We start from the raw sequence: 15,833 nt of genomic DNA on the forward strand, positions 1-15,833 counted from the left end.
TTTGTCTCTGCTAAACCTAGATCAACTGTCCTACTAGTCTTGATCTTGCTCCTATAATCCATTTTTCTAAAATTCATTTGAAAACACTTTGAACTCGAACACTGAGAACTCGAATCGCATGCCCACACCAGCAAATATCTGCTGAAAACTGCAAGAGTTTCACATCCACTGTGTGTTGGTGAGTGTTTGCGCGTGCTCCAGCTCTCAATGTGCTGGGTGTGTATAACACCATAAATACCTCCGTCAGTTGCAAAGAGCCTTTTATGCAAGTGCCACTGGTGGAATTCATGTGTGTATGGGAACTAAAAGATGAAGGTCTTACTGTATGTGTTTTTCATCTTGTTTGTTACTAATGAGGCAACTGGGCAGACATCAGACCGTAAGTGTGTTCAAAAGAAGTTTCAAATATGTTGAAATGGTTATGTAGTATCTGTTTTACAAATAATCATGATACATTATATGCAAACTAATAATCTTACAGTAGATTCTGTGTGTGTTCTTTAGCCTGTAATCATGTTGTTGACTTTGACCCATGTCTAGATGGTGGGACAATCGGTGATGAGAAAATTAGCAGATGTACCTGTTTTGAGGGACAACCATTCTGTCGGTAATCTGCTCCTTACAGATGACTTTTCTGTGATACTCTACACAGTAGTTTAAACACAAACTTGTTTTGAGATGCACTCCTTTCCTCTGTTCTCTGTAGGTGCAACAGTCAAAAAGGTGAGTTTTACATTAATGAAGACTGCTCTCAGAAATGGACAGTAGTGACCTTTGCCTTGGTGGCATCTCTGCCTGGTCTCACACTCGCTGTTTCGGTTGGGGTGGTTGTTTATGTGACGTTGCCATCAAACAAGAGCCACACAGGGTGAGAATGACAAACACAACTCTAGAAGTAGTTTTAGAGTAATTAAATGTAGCTTTATTGATTCTGGATAGCATCAGATGAATCTTTGTGTGTCTTACATAGCCTGACTTTATGAGTGTGATTTAAAAAAAAATATGACTTAAAGCCCACAATGCTCATTAAGTCATTTAATGTTATGTCTAACAAGTAATTCATTCTGTCTCTGTGCGTGTGTTTGTGTTCAGCCAAGGAATGATGACACCAAAGACAGCCTCTAAAGAGCAGGCCTTGTTCTCTGGCATTGCTTTTGCTTCTGATATGAATGTGAGTCTACGTGTGTGTCTTTACGGTAAAAATATATAATGAGTGATAGCAGCAGCACAGGGTTGCCATCATCTTAATCAGAGACATGGATCTATCTGGAGATACATTTGAAAGTAATAAAAAACAGCATAAAACATTTTTTAAGCCTGATGGATCTGACAGGTGTATTGATATTAGCTTATTAAGTAATCTGGCAAGTATTAAGAGGCACATGGTCATGTGATCTTTCATTTTTTTTCTGCCTTTTGTCTTGCTTTCAAAGGGTCGTCCTCCCCCTAATATGAGACCTCTACAACAGATCATATGCCCATGACAGCCATGCCCAACCACCCGTATGTGATTTTTATCTGATTAGTATTAGTATTTTAAAGCATAAAAATAATTGCTTTCAGAGTAGTGGCATGAAAACATCCAGATTACACTTTATCTATTAGTATCTGTAGATTTCAGTTACAATATATATCTTATATCTCTTTCTAATACATCAACAAAATGTTCAGATATTTATTTTGAGAATCTATGGAATATTATGCCTAATTTATATGGTACATAATTTGCATTTTTGAGCACTGCATTTCAGAAAATGTGCAAAACAAAATAATTGCACTTATTAAATAACTAATATGTTTTAGTTAAAATGTTTACCTTATTCTCCTGTGGTGTCCTGCTTAATGGTTTCCTACATGAAGCCTCATAGTATGTTTGTGGCATTTAGAGTAGCATAGAACCCCCTCCCCCCCTTTTTTGTTTTGTTTTACATTTAATGAATTTGTTAAAAATAATTTTGCCTGTTGCTGGTTGTTGTTGTTTTTGTTTAGTCCTTTATTTTTGCTTTGTCTCTACAGCATATCTAGTGGGATGCGTGATCCTCAAATGGGAGGTCCTGCTCGGCCCTATAGGTGCATAGTCAATGTTACTTAAATTATTGAATGGCCTAGATAAGATTAGTTATAGTTTAAATCAACCTGGTTTGCTGTCTCTAAAATATGTTTAGATATCACAACTAGCACTGTCATAATGTTACCTAAGTGTGTCTCTATATATCTATAACAGGGCTGCTAATAATTAGAGTGAAATTAATCCTGAATGTGTTTGAACCACTGATCTCTTTATATTACAGATCACTGCAGTGGTTGGATTGTAATTTTGTTTATTTGCTGTATTGTAATGTATTTTAATATAGTCTAAGTATCCAGTGGTGTGCGCCCATCTGTTGACAGCATGCCTGATGGACGGCCTCATGAGCCAAACAGGTATGTGGACACTGACATTGGTAGATAAATTAAACCATGTTTTTAAATGTGAACTAAATTTTTCATTGCTCCCCATTGACAAAACGCTAATTATCAGATAATCTGGCATTTTTAGCATATGATTTAGCAGCATGTAAAACTGCTCATGAGGCTGAATTAGAGTCAGTTTGAACTAAACTGTATCTACTGACTCAAGCTGAAAAACAATGCTGCCGTCTGTATAATTGCTTAATTTTTTCACAATTTATGACACTATTGTCTTTTTAGAGAATTTGACTTGTTTCAGTAATTGAGTTTCCATTAATGATTCTGCTGATTTCTAATTTAATACTGTGGAGCTGGTTTGAAGCAATCTGTATTGAACAAAGTGCTTTAGAAATAAAGGTGATTTGACTGAATTAAAATGCTTGTTGGCTCATGAAGAATCTGTGTCTTAAATGTCACTTCGATTGTCTCCACAGCATGTACACCAGGATGCGTGACCCTCTCATGTGCAGCCCTACTGGTAATTGATAATTCTACATGAAATGATTGAGCTCACATGATTTCACAGCAGATTCTCTGGCAAAATATATTGTCTGCATGTATATTTATATCAAGATCAAAAGTAAAAATCTTAGTCTCCATGTTTTGTGTTCCACATCCTGGTGTTAATTTAGTGGTTTTTGTGTTGTGTATTTGCATGATTGTAGCAATGGCGCAGTTCTGGGTCAGACTGTTAGCAACCCTTATGCTAGAGATTCCCCCAGCGGAAACACTTATGAAGACCACAGCCCTTCTGCAGACCACCACAGTGATTACAGACCACATGCCCCTTCACACACATATGATGACCTGGTATGGTTCAAGAATTTATTAAACATTTCAGTTTCAGAAATAGATTAGTACACTTTGAGTTTATTTTTCTCCATGGGGATATTATGGTACAGCATATGAGCAATTCAGAAGCAGTGTTCTGATAAGACTCAGGATATAAGCTTACTGTGGATGACCAAAGGTCTTCTCCTTAAATAAATCATCCTTCTGCTCTTTATTGCTCGAACAGAAATACAACCAGCCCTATTCTCCTGCTCCACCTTTCGGTTCCTCTGAGCATGGGAACCTCCGCAATGGATTTCCACGACCCCAATTAAGTATACGATACTAGATTTAAAGTTAAAACAGAAAATATTTTTTAGGCTTTGGAACAAAAGAAGAAACAAGTTATTCAATAAAGACTTGGCCAGGATGTTGAATGGGAATGACATGTAATGAGGAATTTACGGAAAACAACTTTATTATTTCCCGCTTTAAAACTGATCTCTGTACTGAGCTGTACATCTGTTTATACTGTGTAATTTATACTGAAAAATTCAAAAAGTTTAATTTTTTTCAATTCTGCACCCTGCACCTCATTTGAAATTCAGAAATGTGGAATTTTGAAAAGTATTCTCTGCTCAATTATGAATGGCATAAAGATCAGAATTTGGTTGTCATTTTGGATCATCAGGTTTTGCACTTGTAAAGTCGATCGCTATCATTAAAACAAGGACACACCGAACAATCATAAATTTGTTCATTTTTCAATTCAATGTCTCTCAAATTATGCTGATAATAAATTAGAATTTTTTTGTATTAAATCACAAAGCAAGCATTATTAGAGACCTCAGATTGCTTGAAACATTCAGATATAAAGAAATAGGCTGTTGATGGTTGATTTTCTCTGATTTTACTGAAGAACTGAAAGCTGACCTCACAGAGTTTTCCAAAAGAAAAGCAAAGCTGGCAGATAATAAATACATTTCAGAATAAAAAGGCAATCTAGACAGGTAGTTTCAACGTCCTACAGTTTCTTCAGCAATTTTGAACCACAGTGTCACCGTCAGATCCATGCAAGTGCTGATATTGGTTCTAAATGCTCTTGCAGAACAGGCTTCATTGAAGCATCTCTTCTGAAACAGACATTGAGGCCTAGCAATATCGGCTAATACTTAACGAACATGCAGTCTTAATTGGCTTCAAATCAAACAGCACATTAGGTGTAATTATGTGGGTGACAATGTCCTTCTGAGTCAACTGATTTTGACTCTAAAAGCTGACAGTACATGGAACACTTCTGTAGAAACGCTGCACTCTAAACATCCATGAAAAGGCAAACTTTTAATCGTGTAGGAAAGGGTGACACCCAAACATCCATCTCTACAGATGCTCAGGGGTTTAAGGTCTCATTTAAGCTCACCAAGATTTAAGATTTACATAGAGACATATAAAAGAATGTCAAATACGCAAACTCGGTTTAGAAAAAAAAGGAACCACCTTAACTAACCACTACAGTGCCATTCTCTGTTGTGTCCATGTCACATATTGGCAGCATTGGGAGGTTTATTTGAGGGAACAGAAGGGATGTGCGCGTATGTGAGTGTGTGAAATCAGATCAGCCCATGTTTTTGCGGTTGCCATATCCTCTCCGGTGTGTGTCCTTCCAGTCGTCCCAGTCACGTGCCTTCTGCAGGGCCTCTTCATCATCATTCTCTTCCTTCCTCTCTCTTTCTGCTCTCTCATCTTCGTCCACATCACCATCTGCTGAGGAGGAAAGACAGAGACACTTGATGATCTGAGCTAAAACTGAGCTAAGTGAAAATAAGACTGCAGGACCAAAAAAGACTGCATTAATCATCCGTTAATGCACTCTCAATATAATCTATGTTCTGCAAAAGCGCTCAATATGTATGTAAGCACCTGCACTGCGTGGTATGCCCTGATCAGGTAAACATCCTTGCCGCCGGTGCTGCTCATACCAATCATCCACTGTCATGGTGGGAAGACTGGGATACCCTGCACCAAACACTCTGCAACACATTCAGAAAAACATACATTAAAATCACACAAACTAATACTGCAGCAATGAACTTCAGACACACTCCAAATGCACACGTACTTTGCCTGCACAGCATCCTTCGTCAGGATAAAAGGCTTCATGGGCGGTCTTTTAGGTGGAGATGGCTGGGGGGCGCACTACAGAAACAAACAATTATTAATAAGGCTATGAATCAATTTAAATATTTAAATAATGATCAGTGTTGGGAAGGTTACTTTGAAAATGTAACGGGTGACAGATTACAAGTTACTCTATTAAAATGTAATAAGAAGTGTAACTATTTCAATTACTTTAATGAAATTTCAGTAACAATTTATTTTAGGGTATCCTTGTTACACATTACATGTACTTACTATTATAATAACAATAAATTATGCATAATTACATGCAAGTAACCCAAAACCTAACCATATAGTAAGTACTATGTAGTTAATTAATATTACTCCGTACTTAAATGTATAAATGCACTATAACAAGGCACCTTAAAATAAAGTGTAACCACATTTATTTTGCAGCTAAATTACATAATTCCATTGGGGAACACTGATTAATATACATTTTTGCAGTAAATCAGAGGTAGGTAGAGCGGTAGATATGCAACTACATCATTCACACTAAAAACACACAGATGTAATTCATGTGGCAATCAAACACCTGCTTGAAAAGCTCCATCCGTTTCAGAATCTCCATCTCCTGGTTGATAGAGTCGATCTCCTCAAGTGCTAGTGTGACCCACCTGCGTACATGCAGCAGGTAAAAATCTCTCACCACCTCTTCATCGGCTGAACTAGATTCAACCAGCCCCCTGATCTCACTCAGCTTAGCTTCTGTCTCCTTACGCTGCTTAAACCTGGAAACAACTTACAGAGTAAATATGCCACACATGAACGTTACACAAACATTAGCACAATTGATGGAAAAGACACAAACCTTGTACAAATATTACATTTACACTATCATTCAAATGTGTCAGTAAGATGTCAGCAAGGACAGTTAAACTGATCAAAAATTACATTTATAATGTGACAAAAAATGTATCATATTCCTGAACAAAATATAGAATCATAGTTTCCACAAAAATATAAGCAGCACAACTGTTTTTAACATTAATAAAAAAAAAATTAAATCTTGAGCACCAAATCAGCATATATTACAATAAAAATATATATGAAACTATGTTAAAACAGTAAAAGGTTAATTGAAATTATAATATATTTCACAACAACAGTTTTTACGGGGTTTTTTTATATAATAAATGCAGCCTTCGTGAGCATAAGAGACTTAATTTAAAAACATCTTTAAAACACTTACCCCAGTGTATATATAAAATAATTGCATGTTAACAAATATTCAGTGCCAACCCACCTCTCTATTTTGGCTTGTCTTTGTGTTGCCATTGCGATGAGGTCTAGCTGTGACACTGGCATCGGGACTGATGGATTGGTCTGCTCCTCAGTAGGAGTGTCTGCTGTGTTCTCGCTGGCTCTGGGCAGCTGAAAACTACACACATCATACTCCTTGCACCTCTGGAGAAAGTCCATGAAGTAGACGCGGGCCGCCTGCACATGCTCCAGACGCTTGCTGGGGTTCACCTGTTTCATGGTGAGCGCTCCCAGAAGAGCCGGCAACAACAGGCACTTCAGGTCAGCTGTGGAGATTTCCTCCAATGCCTCATTACGACTACAGAAAAAACAAGGAAATTAATAAGTACTCCTGTGAGTTTTATTTTGCAATGATCATGACTCATTGGATTTTTGATTTTTTTTTTTGCAAAATGTGCTTCATGTTCAAATATATTGTTGAATAGTATGCATCATTTTAATGTTAGTTTAATTGTCAGTTTATTATTTTAATAGCACAAGGCAAAATACACACAAAATACATTATAGATGCTGAAAGAAAAATTATGTAGTCCTGTAATATTCATTATATGTGTAACGTTAGCCAAATAATGAAATTAGTTTAGATATGACATCAATTCAGTGTAAAGCAGTGTACAAGAGCTGAGTCATACTCTACATAACTGTAAGAACTGAGGAACAATACATACACTTTTGTATTAAAAAAATGGCCTTTACTCTACATTACTGTACTGTGAAATTATAATGCGTATCCTAAACGTTTACTGCTTTATTTGGCAACTAATGACAAGACAAAATATTAAATTATCGTTATCAGCGCGTCGATAGCTACGTTGATAATAACAGGAGCAGTTTAATATGTGGCCTCGTGTACAGTCGGCGTGTGTGTGTGTTCCTCTAACCCAGCGATCCTCAAATCTGGCCCACTCCTGCAGAGTTTAGCTCTGACCCTAATCAAACACACCTGAGCATGCTAATCAGAGTCTTCAAGATCATTAGAAAATCACAGGTAACGTTAGGTGAGTTTGATCAGGGTTGGAGCTAAACTCTGCAGCAGATTGGACCTCCAGGGAAAGATTTGAGGAACCCTGCTCTAACCTGAACAGGTCCAGCTGATTGACCATCCTCGTCGCCTCCTCCAGCTGCATGATAGCGCGCTTCACTTTCACCTGCACCGCATTGGAGCTGCTCGGCTCGTGTGTGGTGTCCACCTCTTCAAACAGCTTCCAGCCCCGGTCCAGTAAATCCGACAGCTTCGGAGCCTCTGAACCACTGGGGTTTTGTATACTGTTAGCGTCTTCAGCGGCCATTTCTCAAAGCGTATTTATCCAGCTCTGCTTCCGTTTGTTCCGGTTCTTTGTTTCCGGTCGGTTCTCTGCGTTGCAGTTCTAGCGTCTCACTGTAGATGTCAACAGAGTCCGCATGACGCTAATGTCCCACGAGAGACATCTTTAAAAGGCATTATCATCATCATTTAAAGAGAAGTTTATGTCGGTAAACGAGTAACAAAACAAACTTAGAAATATATATTAGTGTAAGTAAACCTATAAAAATGTTTTTGCACACACACAAAATCAATCTCTTCGTATTGCATAAAACCACCAAACAACATATCTCCAAACTCCTACTCATAAATTGTCCCAAAGGTTTTTTTTTTTAACAAAATTACACTTGCAGAAAATGTTCCTAAGATATTTTGACAAAATGTACCAGCATTGCTCTTAATTAACGTTACTACTAAAAATTAACTGCAATGAATACGCTATAAATACCATTAAATGATTGGAAGTAATCTTCCTTCATTTTAAGCAACGAAGGAAAATAGTATTATTTATTTATTTATTGCCAAACAGCTTAGTTGTTTAGAATTTGCTTCGATGAGCTCATCAACAATAATAACAAACATAAATGCATACACTGCTATGTTATGTAACTATAACTCAAATAATGTCCACTTTTGAAAACCTTTGAAATAAAACCATTTATTTTATCATTATTTTGTAACTTTGAAATAAATAATTGTAAATGAATAGATTTAAAAAATAAAATAACACTAGTCCTCATCTGAAGGTTAAATTGCCATTAAACACTTACATTTGAACTGTTCTAAGCAGTTGCACCAAGTGTGTTCTTGAGTATACCAGTGTCTTATCCTGCTTTTATGATTGCATATATAAATGTAAAACATATTTACAAATATTTTAAATACCAGGGCAGTCTATGCTTAATGGTCAATGCTTTTTTTTCTAAGAATTAAAACAAGCAATAATAATTTGGGAATTGTCCCAAATATACCAAACATCAAAAAAATAAAGTCTCATTATATAACAAAATTTGCCTTTTTACTACGTAAAACTACTTTCCCATCCTGAATTTCTGTCGCTTGTCCTATGCTGGACAGTATATGTTGACACGTTATGAGTTCCTGCACTAGGCATATATATTTTTGTCTTTTTAATTTATCAAATGGCTAACTTTACACAGTCAAAATATTTGCAGAAAGCTTTGCCTCTCTGTTCGCACATAAAACTGTTTTGCATGCAAAACTGCTCTTTTTCTGTCAACATGACCATTCTGGACCGTATCTTTAAAAATTCAAAGTAGGAAAAGCAAGAACCTTAAAAAAACAGATCTCCCACAGGTCTGCTCAGTTTTCATTTTAAAAAGCTTTACACCCTGTATAAACACAGATCTGTGACAACATTAGCATGCAGAAACCATTTGTCTCAGAGGTCTTGGTCACTTCATGCATCACTTTGTGCTGGATTATTTGTTTGTGTGAGTGTATGAAGGCCACTTAGCACGTTTGGCCGATATCAATGATTTTGCCTGCAGTAAATGAGCCTGGGAGTATTTCAACGAATCATTCATACTGTGTAGGACAAATAAACTTCATAAAGTAACATAGTCCAGGGCTGTTTTACCATCGAAGACTGAGCCTTTGTTAGGACAAAGCGGAAACTCAACTCATTTTCCCATGGTATTGTATCACTGAACCTCTGGCATGATCAGCTGTTGAGAAACCATGACACGTTAGAGCTGTTACTGTGATAGACGAGAACTTTCTCTAGGCTTAAGTAAATGTGTTTATTCAGTTCACTGATCCTGATCCAGTCTTTTCTTAATCTGATGGTTAACCACACATTTGAGTTTCTGCCTGCAGCTGAAGGCTGTCAAGCAGGTGTGAGATCATGTCTACTCTCTTATGTGTTAAAGATGCTATTTTTTAATCGGTTTAATGGGCTCTGAGGTTATTTTGTCTTTCTTGCCATAAAAAGAAAATTCCCCTCATAGTAGAGGACTAACCCTAACCCAGTCATGACCTTTAACCCTGGTCTCTGCCCTCGGAACATACAACATACATCAACTGTCACCCTATAGAATAACAGCCGACATAGACAAACCACATTCAAATAAACACCAGGAGACCCCATGAGCTGAAAAGAACAGAAAAAAAACAGCATACATTTGAACATTTCCACCCAGTTTTCCTACATGATGTTTAGCTCAAAATATTTTTTTAGGTTCTATTTTTGTCAGGCCATGCTGTTGATTCTTCACATATTTGGAATCACTTGCAGATCTATTCTCAGTATGTGTGTGTGTGTGTGTCCAGCTATGTTGTGAGATGTACAGCCTTTTGTGCCCTTTGCTTTGTCATTTGCAATATGGGGGGCAGAATTGACAGGTGCCACACACACACACACTCAAATACATGGTTCAAATGGAAACCTCAGATAGCAAATGGACTAGATGTTCCTGCCATGAGAAGAAGGGTTTAATGAAGAGATTAAGGCCTGGTTTCACAGACAGGGTCTAGACTAAACCAGGATTAGGCCATAGTTCAATTAGGACATTTAAGTAATTTTTATAAACGTGCCTTAGAAAAAACATTACTGGTGTGCATTTTGAGAAAAAATAAAGACATTGGTATATTTTAAGATCAGTCAGAGCAAGTTTCTTTCAGTTGAAACAGTTCAGATTTAGATTTTAGTCTGGGATTAGGTTTAAATCTTGTCTGTGAAACTGGGGGTAAATCTTTGAATTAAAACCAAAAAGATAAAAAGGTTTTTGAAAGAGGAAGGTTTATGGCCTAGGTCAATATAAACATAGCAAAGTGCATGGGCAATGTTATAAAAAGATTTTGTCTGTGTGTGACTCAGGCTGATAGTGAAAACTGAAGCCACCTGAACTGTTAAGACCATATCAAGGTCACCATAAGGAAAACGATTTAGCATTAGGGGATAGAAAATAACATCTCAAAAGTCAATGTAAAGATCCCACTGTGACAGAAAAACAAACGTGTGTGAAAAAGAGGTTTGGATGAGTCTGTCAGCAGAGATCGGTGGGATTGTCCTGCATCTGTTTTCACAAACAATCACTCAGCAAACAGCCAAGCACTATTAAACTCTTCCTCAGACTGTGTGTGTAAATACTTATTGTGTGGGAGTGTGGTGTTATACTCTTAGTAAACAATACACGGGACCCGGTTAAATGAGGAGCCGCATTCCACAGAGATTCACACCGTGTGCACAGTCAACAGAGAAGGAGAGAAAATAATCTCATGTCGGAAAAACGGATCGATATTTTTTGACCGAGAAAGAAACGATACTACACTCCTTCATCCTTGAGATATCAAACACATCTCACACACATTTCTACTGTCTATTGCTTCCTGAGGCTGATAAAATCCTTGTGATTAAAGCCTTCAGAGGAACTTTTGTAAAGGGGAAATAACTGCTAATATTTTAGCAACATCACATTTTATATCAACAAGCATTTGAGGACCCTTAACTGTAAGCTGTTAAGCAAAGCTAAACCCCCTCCGAGGCTCAGCCTGCTTCTGCAAAGAGCCCAGAAGTCTGTGTGTGCCTTTGTCTTTCTGTAACAATGCAGAGATAAAAATCAGCCAAATCAAAGGACAAAAGGAACTGCAGAACAGGTTAGCCCTCTGTCTCTTTCTCCCTTAGCTTCTATTGAATTCTTGCTATCTGGGTTTTAAATCTCTCTATAGCACTGATATCCTGAAAATGTCTTTGATGTGGAAGAATGTTGATGAGGGATCTGAGAAAACATGCTCACGTTCACATACAGAACTGTTATAAAATGCTGATCAGATTCTGACCAACATAAGCCTTCTCAAAACTGCCTTAGACTGACTTTAAGCAAGACTTTAAAATAATAGTTCACCCCCAAAAAAATGCTGTCATATACTCATGTCATTCAAAACCTGTATGACCTTATTTTTTTGTGGAACATAAAGGAAGCTATTTTTAGATGTCTCCGTGCTTCTTGTCCATACAGTGTAAATCAATGGGTTTAGTTACCAACTGAATACTGTTTAGTTACCAACGTTCTTCAAAACAGCTTTTTATGTTCTGCAGAAGAAAAAAAGTCATACCGGTTTGGAACACCAAGAAGGTGAGAAAATTAAAAAACGTTTTTTGTGCCAACTATCCTTTTAACTCTTACATGATGAAAAATTACAAATTAGACTCTTTCACATAAAATATTTTAATAAAATAAATACAAATTTTTAATTTTACAGAAAATGTACAAATTTCCAAGGGTGAACGGCATGGCCTTCGTCCTTCTTTTCATGAATACAGTGGAATATAATGATGTCATCAAATCCTTCATACTCAATATGAGTGCATAGAACTTCTGAAGTCAACCAAATGAAAAAGTTTGATTTCCATCTCTTGCTGCTGTGGAACTTATGAAATTTATCTGACCAAGGGCCAGTTGCATAAACTTAGTCTCTATAGTGTCTTAAGTACAAGTTTGACCAACTAGCAGTTATCCAAAGGGAAATAAGTCTTATTTTTGGATTCAACTTAGACTAATCTACGCTTTTATGTAACTGAATCCTTACGAAAGAAATGAGATGACTAACTTGTCAGTCTAAACCTTTTATGCAACTGGCCCCAAAACAGATCTGAATAGATCAGCAATGTGTAAAGTATTACCGCAGTAAAGTAACTCTTCACCAGCACAGTTCTACCCTCCCCCCCAAGCCTCTTTCTCCGTGCCAGAGTTGATGAGTTTTGCTGTGAGCGGCCACTTATCACTCTGCTTTTCTGCGGGGTGCCTTGAGGGCCTCCCGGCAGGGTTCTTTGTTTACAGCCATTCATTAACTCTTTCACCATCCCGTATTCCTCAACTGCGGCTCTTCTTTCTTCACTTTCATGCCATCCTTACAGCACTCCGAGAGGATTATCCACTCACTTATGGCTCTAAAAACATCATACATATTCATCCAGCACTGCACCATGTATCCTTCTCTCGGTCAATGAAGACCATAAGGGTGGTTTGTCACTTGCAGACGTATCTCTCAATAGTGCGATGGCAGGTTTTGCAGGAGACGTAACAGCACCAGTGATATTTACACTGGCAGCGCTCCACCTGCACCTCTGTATAGGCATTATACCCTCGTCCACAACACATGAGTCCACAGCTCTCACTGCCGGTCGAAGTCTTGTTACACTGCCTGCAGAGAGGATACAGAGCAAATTATTCACACTTAATGTATTTTAATGCTGGCAAATAGCATGTTTGCAATGTGAGAATCAGTATTTGTGTCTCTGTGTATGATAATGTTTAACCGATTCTATTGATTCTATGTTTTCTTTGTGCTTGTCCCATCTGTCAGATCAGTGATAGTCCCTCATTCATTACAGTGTCTGAGAACTGATTGCTCTTTCTCCACTCATCAGCAATCAATAATCCTAATTGTTGATGCATATCTCACCTGTCTGTGGTTCCGAATGACCCCTGCTTGGCATTCTGTGAGCAGTAATCGGGCGAGCTGACCAGGTAAACAAGTTCATTCTCTCCGACCGGCCTGACCTCCATCTCACGGGGGACTAGCTGTCGGCGGGTGCCAATCTGGCGCGGAATGACCTTGGTGGCCGACAGGTATTTAGACTTGAGGTCGGCTGAGATGCTGTTGATGTCTTGAAGGCCCTTCCAGCAGGTCTTCACAGAGCAAGAGCCAGAAACACCGTGACATTTGCACTTCACCTCTAGAGCATCCATGAGTGCCTATGCAAAAACAACAAAACACATTAATGAAATTGAGCTGCTTCAAAGAAAATGTATGTTTCAGTGTTACAATCAGAAAAGCTTCTGTTCACAGATGAGTGTGTCAAGGTAATTTACAAATGAAGCTGTCTTTGATGAAATTTAAGCACGCTGTTGAGCTTACATGTCTTCCAACTGCATTGTTGTGAAGCTGCATGAGTCTGAAGGCCTGTGGTCCTGAGCGGCGGTTCCTCATGGGGGCGTCTGAGAAGGCAGAGCCCATCTGCAGGCCGTAGCGAACATTATCTCCGCAGCCACCCCAGCGGAAGTCTGGGGCCGCCTGCTCTGAGGGCGCTGGCGCACAGGAACAGCTGGGGAGCTCTCCGGAAGCACAGGCACGGGCGATGGCATGACTGACCACTGCAGCGGCCAGAGAGAACACAAATGCTGCCTCGCGGGTCCCTGCACAGAGACGCCACTGTTAGATCACCCATGCATACACTAGCAACCCGAACTTACAAAAAATGTTTAAGCATATAATGATATTCTAAGGAATTGTGTGCTTCTAATTTTAATGCAACAGTTTGGACAGGACCCTTTTCTATTCTAACATGACAGTTCCTCTGTGTATAAGGCAAGGTTCAAAAAGAAATGATTGATTCAGTCAGTGAGGAAGAACTTGACTAGTCTGCAGAAATCCAAGTCCTCATCCCAGTTGAACACCTTTGGTGTGACTTTAAATGCAGACCTTGAGCCAACAACTCAACACCAATTACTTATATATACACTATATGGACAAACGTGCTGGAACACCCCCTTCTTTAGAATAGAAAAAGACACTTCCAACACTGGGGCAACAAAGATGGAAACATAATTCATGTATTTAAAAATTGTATTTCCATCTCTGTTGCAACAGTTTTGGAAGTGCCTAAAATGACTGTACCCATACAAGTCAATGGTGTTTGGTGATGAGTTTTTAACTCAAGGTCTGCTGTTCAGCTGGGATGAGGACTTGGCTTTCTGCAGACCAGTTAATTAGTTCTTTCACACTGACTGAATCAATCATTTCTTTTTTAATCTTACCTTGCCTTATACACAGAGGCATTGTCATGTTAGAATTGAAAAGGGTCCTGTTCAAACTGTTGCATTAAAATTAGAAGCACACAATTCCCTAGAATATCATTATATGCTTAAAAATTACGATTTGTACTCATATAAATGACTAAAGTAGTCAAACCTGTTCATTAGAAGGGGGTGACCCAATACCTTTGGCAATATAGTGTATATCTAAAAAAAGGCGTGACTGTTGGTCAATAAAATGCTGATATAAGAGTTGAATGACTACAAAACAGAATTATTTTAATAAATATTTATGTACTGAGAATGTGGCTAACTGACAACACAGTACAAGGACAGACAGCCCCTGTATGCATCACCTTTAGCCAAGTCCGGGGTGAAGTGAGGCGCGCTCTCGATGGAGGTGCAGTTCCAGCGCATGTCGCTGAAGGAGCTCTGGCACGCGCTCTTGGTGAGTTTGGCCGCGTGCACGATGCTGTGCATGAGCTCGAGGTTCCGTTTACAGAGCTGCATCTGATCTGGCACGAGTCCGTCCAGCAGTTTACAGTGATGCGTCTGATTCCAGCCCACCGAGCTGCCGTTTACCGTTAAACCGCTGCAAACACAAACACCATGACTGAGCAAAATTTACACAAACCTCTAACTTAATTTGACTAAATAATGCTTAATTAATAACATAATCTGACATGTTTTCAGCAAGGTAATCGACAAAAATACAGAAACAGCGAAAAATCATCTGCCATTGAACAGAAAAGTAACTTTTCAATGTGAATTGGTTGATAAATCCGATCTAAATGATTCGGTTCTCGAATCAATGTGACATTTAATACTACGTCTCTCTCTAAAACACCCGGATAGGGCTGGAATAAATTAGCAGATTTTTTTATATTCCTTTCTTTTTTGGTGAATATCACTTAATTCATCCCATGGTGCCAAATTGCATGTCGTTTAACGAATAAAAATACTTACAGCCATGATATTCCTGTGCATGGATAAATCACGCGCAAAGACATGACGAAAAATAGGAGAAAATTCCTGCATGCTGTCATTTTGCTCTTCTGTCGTTTAGAAATCCTAGTGAAGTCCGGTTT

At 38.4% G+C, this 15,833-nt stretch overlaps 3 protein-coding genes across 6 annotated transcripts; 1 reads left to right on the top strand and 2 right to left on the bottom strand.

Moving 5' to 3' along the window:
• Window positions 1-309: 309 nt before the first annotated feature.
• On the top strand, window positions 310-3,571 carry LOC306869482 (uncharacterized protein; the record flags this gene model as incomplete). Its single annotated transcript, XM_079416253.1, is given in 10 exon segments — window positions 310-379; window positions 505-607; window positions 707-868; window positions 1,093-1,171; window positions 1,434-1,464; window positions 1,467-1,503; window positions 2,017-2,070; window positions 2,392-2,424; window positions 3,117-3,261; window positions 3,422-3,571. Coding segments are annotated over 10 exon segments (864 nt in total).
• LOC306870338 (immunoglobulin-binding protein 1 family member C-like) lies at window positions 3,253-8,021 on the bottom strand. 4 transcript variants are annotated; one of them, XM_079417555.1, is made up of 6 exons: window positions 7,741-8,021; window positions 6,647-6,961; window positions 5,936-6,131; window positions 5,342-5,418; window positions 5,143-5,252; window positions 3,253-4,986 (listed from the first exon to the last, which is right to left on the bottom strand). In XM_079417555.1, the coding sequence occupies exons 1-6, from the start codon at window positions 7,950-7,952 to the stop codon at window positions 4,838-4,840; spliced, it is 1,059 nt and encodes a 352-aa protein (XP_079273681.1). In that variant the 5' UTR covers window positions 7,953-8,021; the 3' UTR covers window positions 3,253-4,837. The 4 variants fall into 4 exon arrangements, with proteins under 4 accessions (XP_079273681.1, XP_079273683.1, XP_079273682.1 ...); XM_079417557.1 differs by having other exon boundaries at window positions 7,812-7,978; XM_079417556.1 differs by having other exon boundaries at window positions 3,264-4,983.
• Window positions 8,022-12,143: 4,122 nt separating this feature from the next.
• wnt11f2 (wnt 11, family member 2) lies at window positions 12,144-15,791 on the bottom strand (the record flags this gene model as incomplete). Its single annotated transcript, XM_079416040.1, has 5 exons — window positions 12,144-13,132; window positions 13,394-13,686; window positions 13,850-14,127; window positions 15,102-15,337; window positions 15,712-15,791. The coding sequence occupies 5 exons, from the start codon at window positions 15,789-15,791 to the stop codon at window positions 12,958-12,960; spliced, it is 1,062 nt and encodes a 353-aa protein (XP_079272166.1). The 3' UTR covers window positions 12,144-12,957.
• Between the last annotated feature and the right edge of the window lie 42 nt (window positions 15,792-15,833).

The sequence above is a fragment of the Barbus barbus genome, assembly GCF_936440315.1.
Source record: "Barbus barbus genome assembly, chromosome: 5".
NCBI lineage: Eukaryota > Metazoa > Chordata > Actinopteri > Cypriniformes > Cyprinidae > Barbus > Barbus barbus.

What these genes read in the sequence shown, in the direction of transcription:
- LOC306870338 (XM_079417555.1), bottom strand. Translation starts at nt 7,952, where the DNA reads ATGGCCGCTGAAGACGCTAACAGTATACAAAACCCCAGTGGTTCAGAG. An exon ending in AGACAAGCCAAAATAGAGAG is followed by an intron (nt 6,132 to 6,646) that starts GTGGGTTGGCAC and finishes AGTTGTTTCCAG; the next exon opens with GTTTAAGCAGCGTAAGGAGA. An exon ending in GGATGGAGCTTTTCAAGCAG is followed by an intron (nt 5,419 to 5,935) that starts GTGTTTGATTGC and finishes TTGTTTCTGTAG; the next exon opens with TGCGCCCCCCAGCCATCTCC.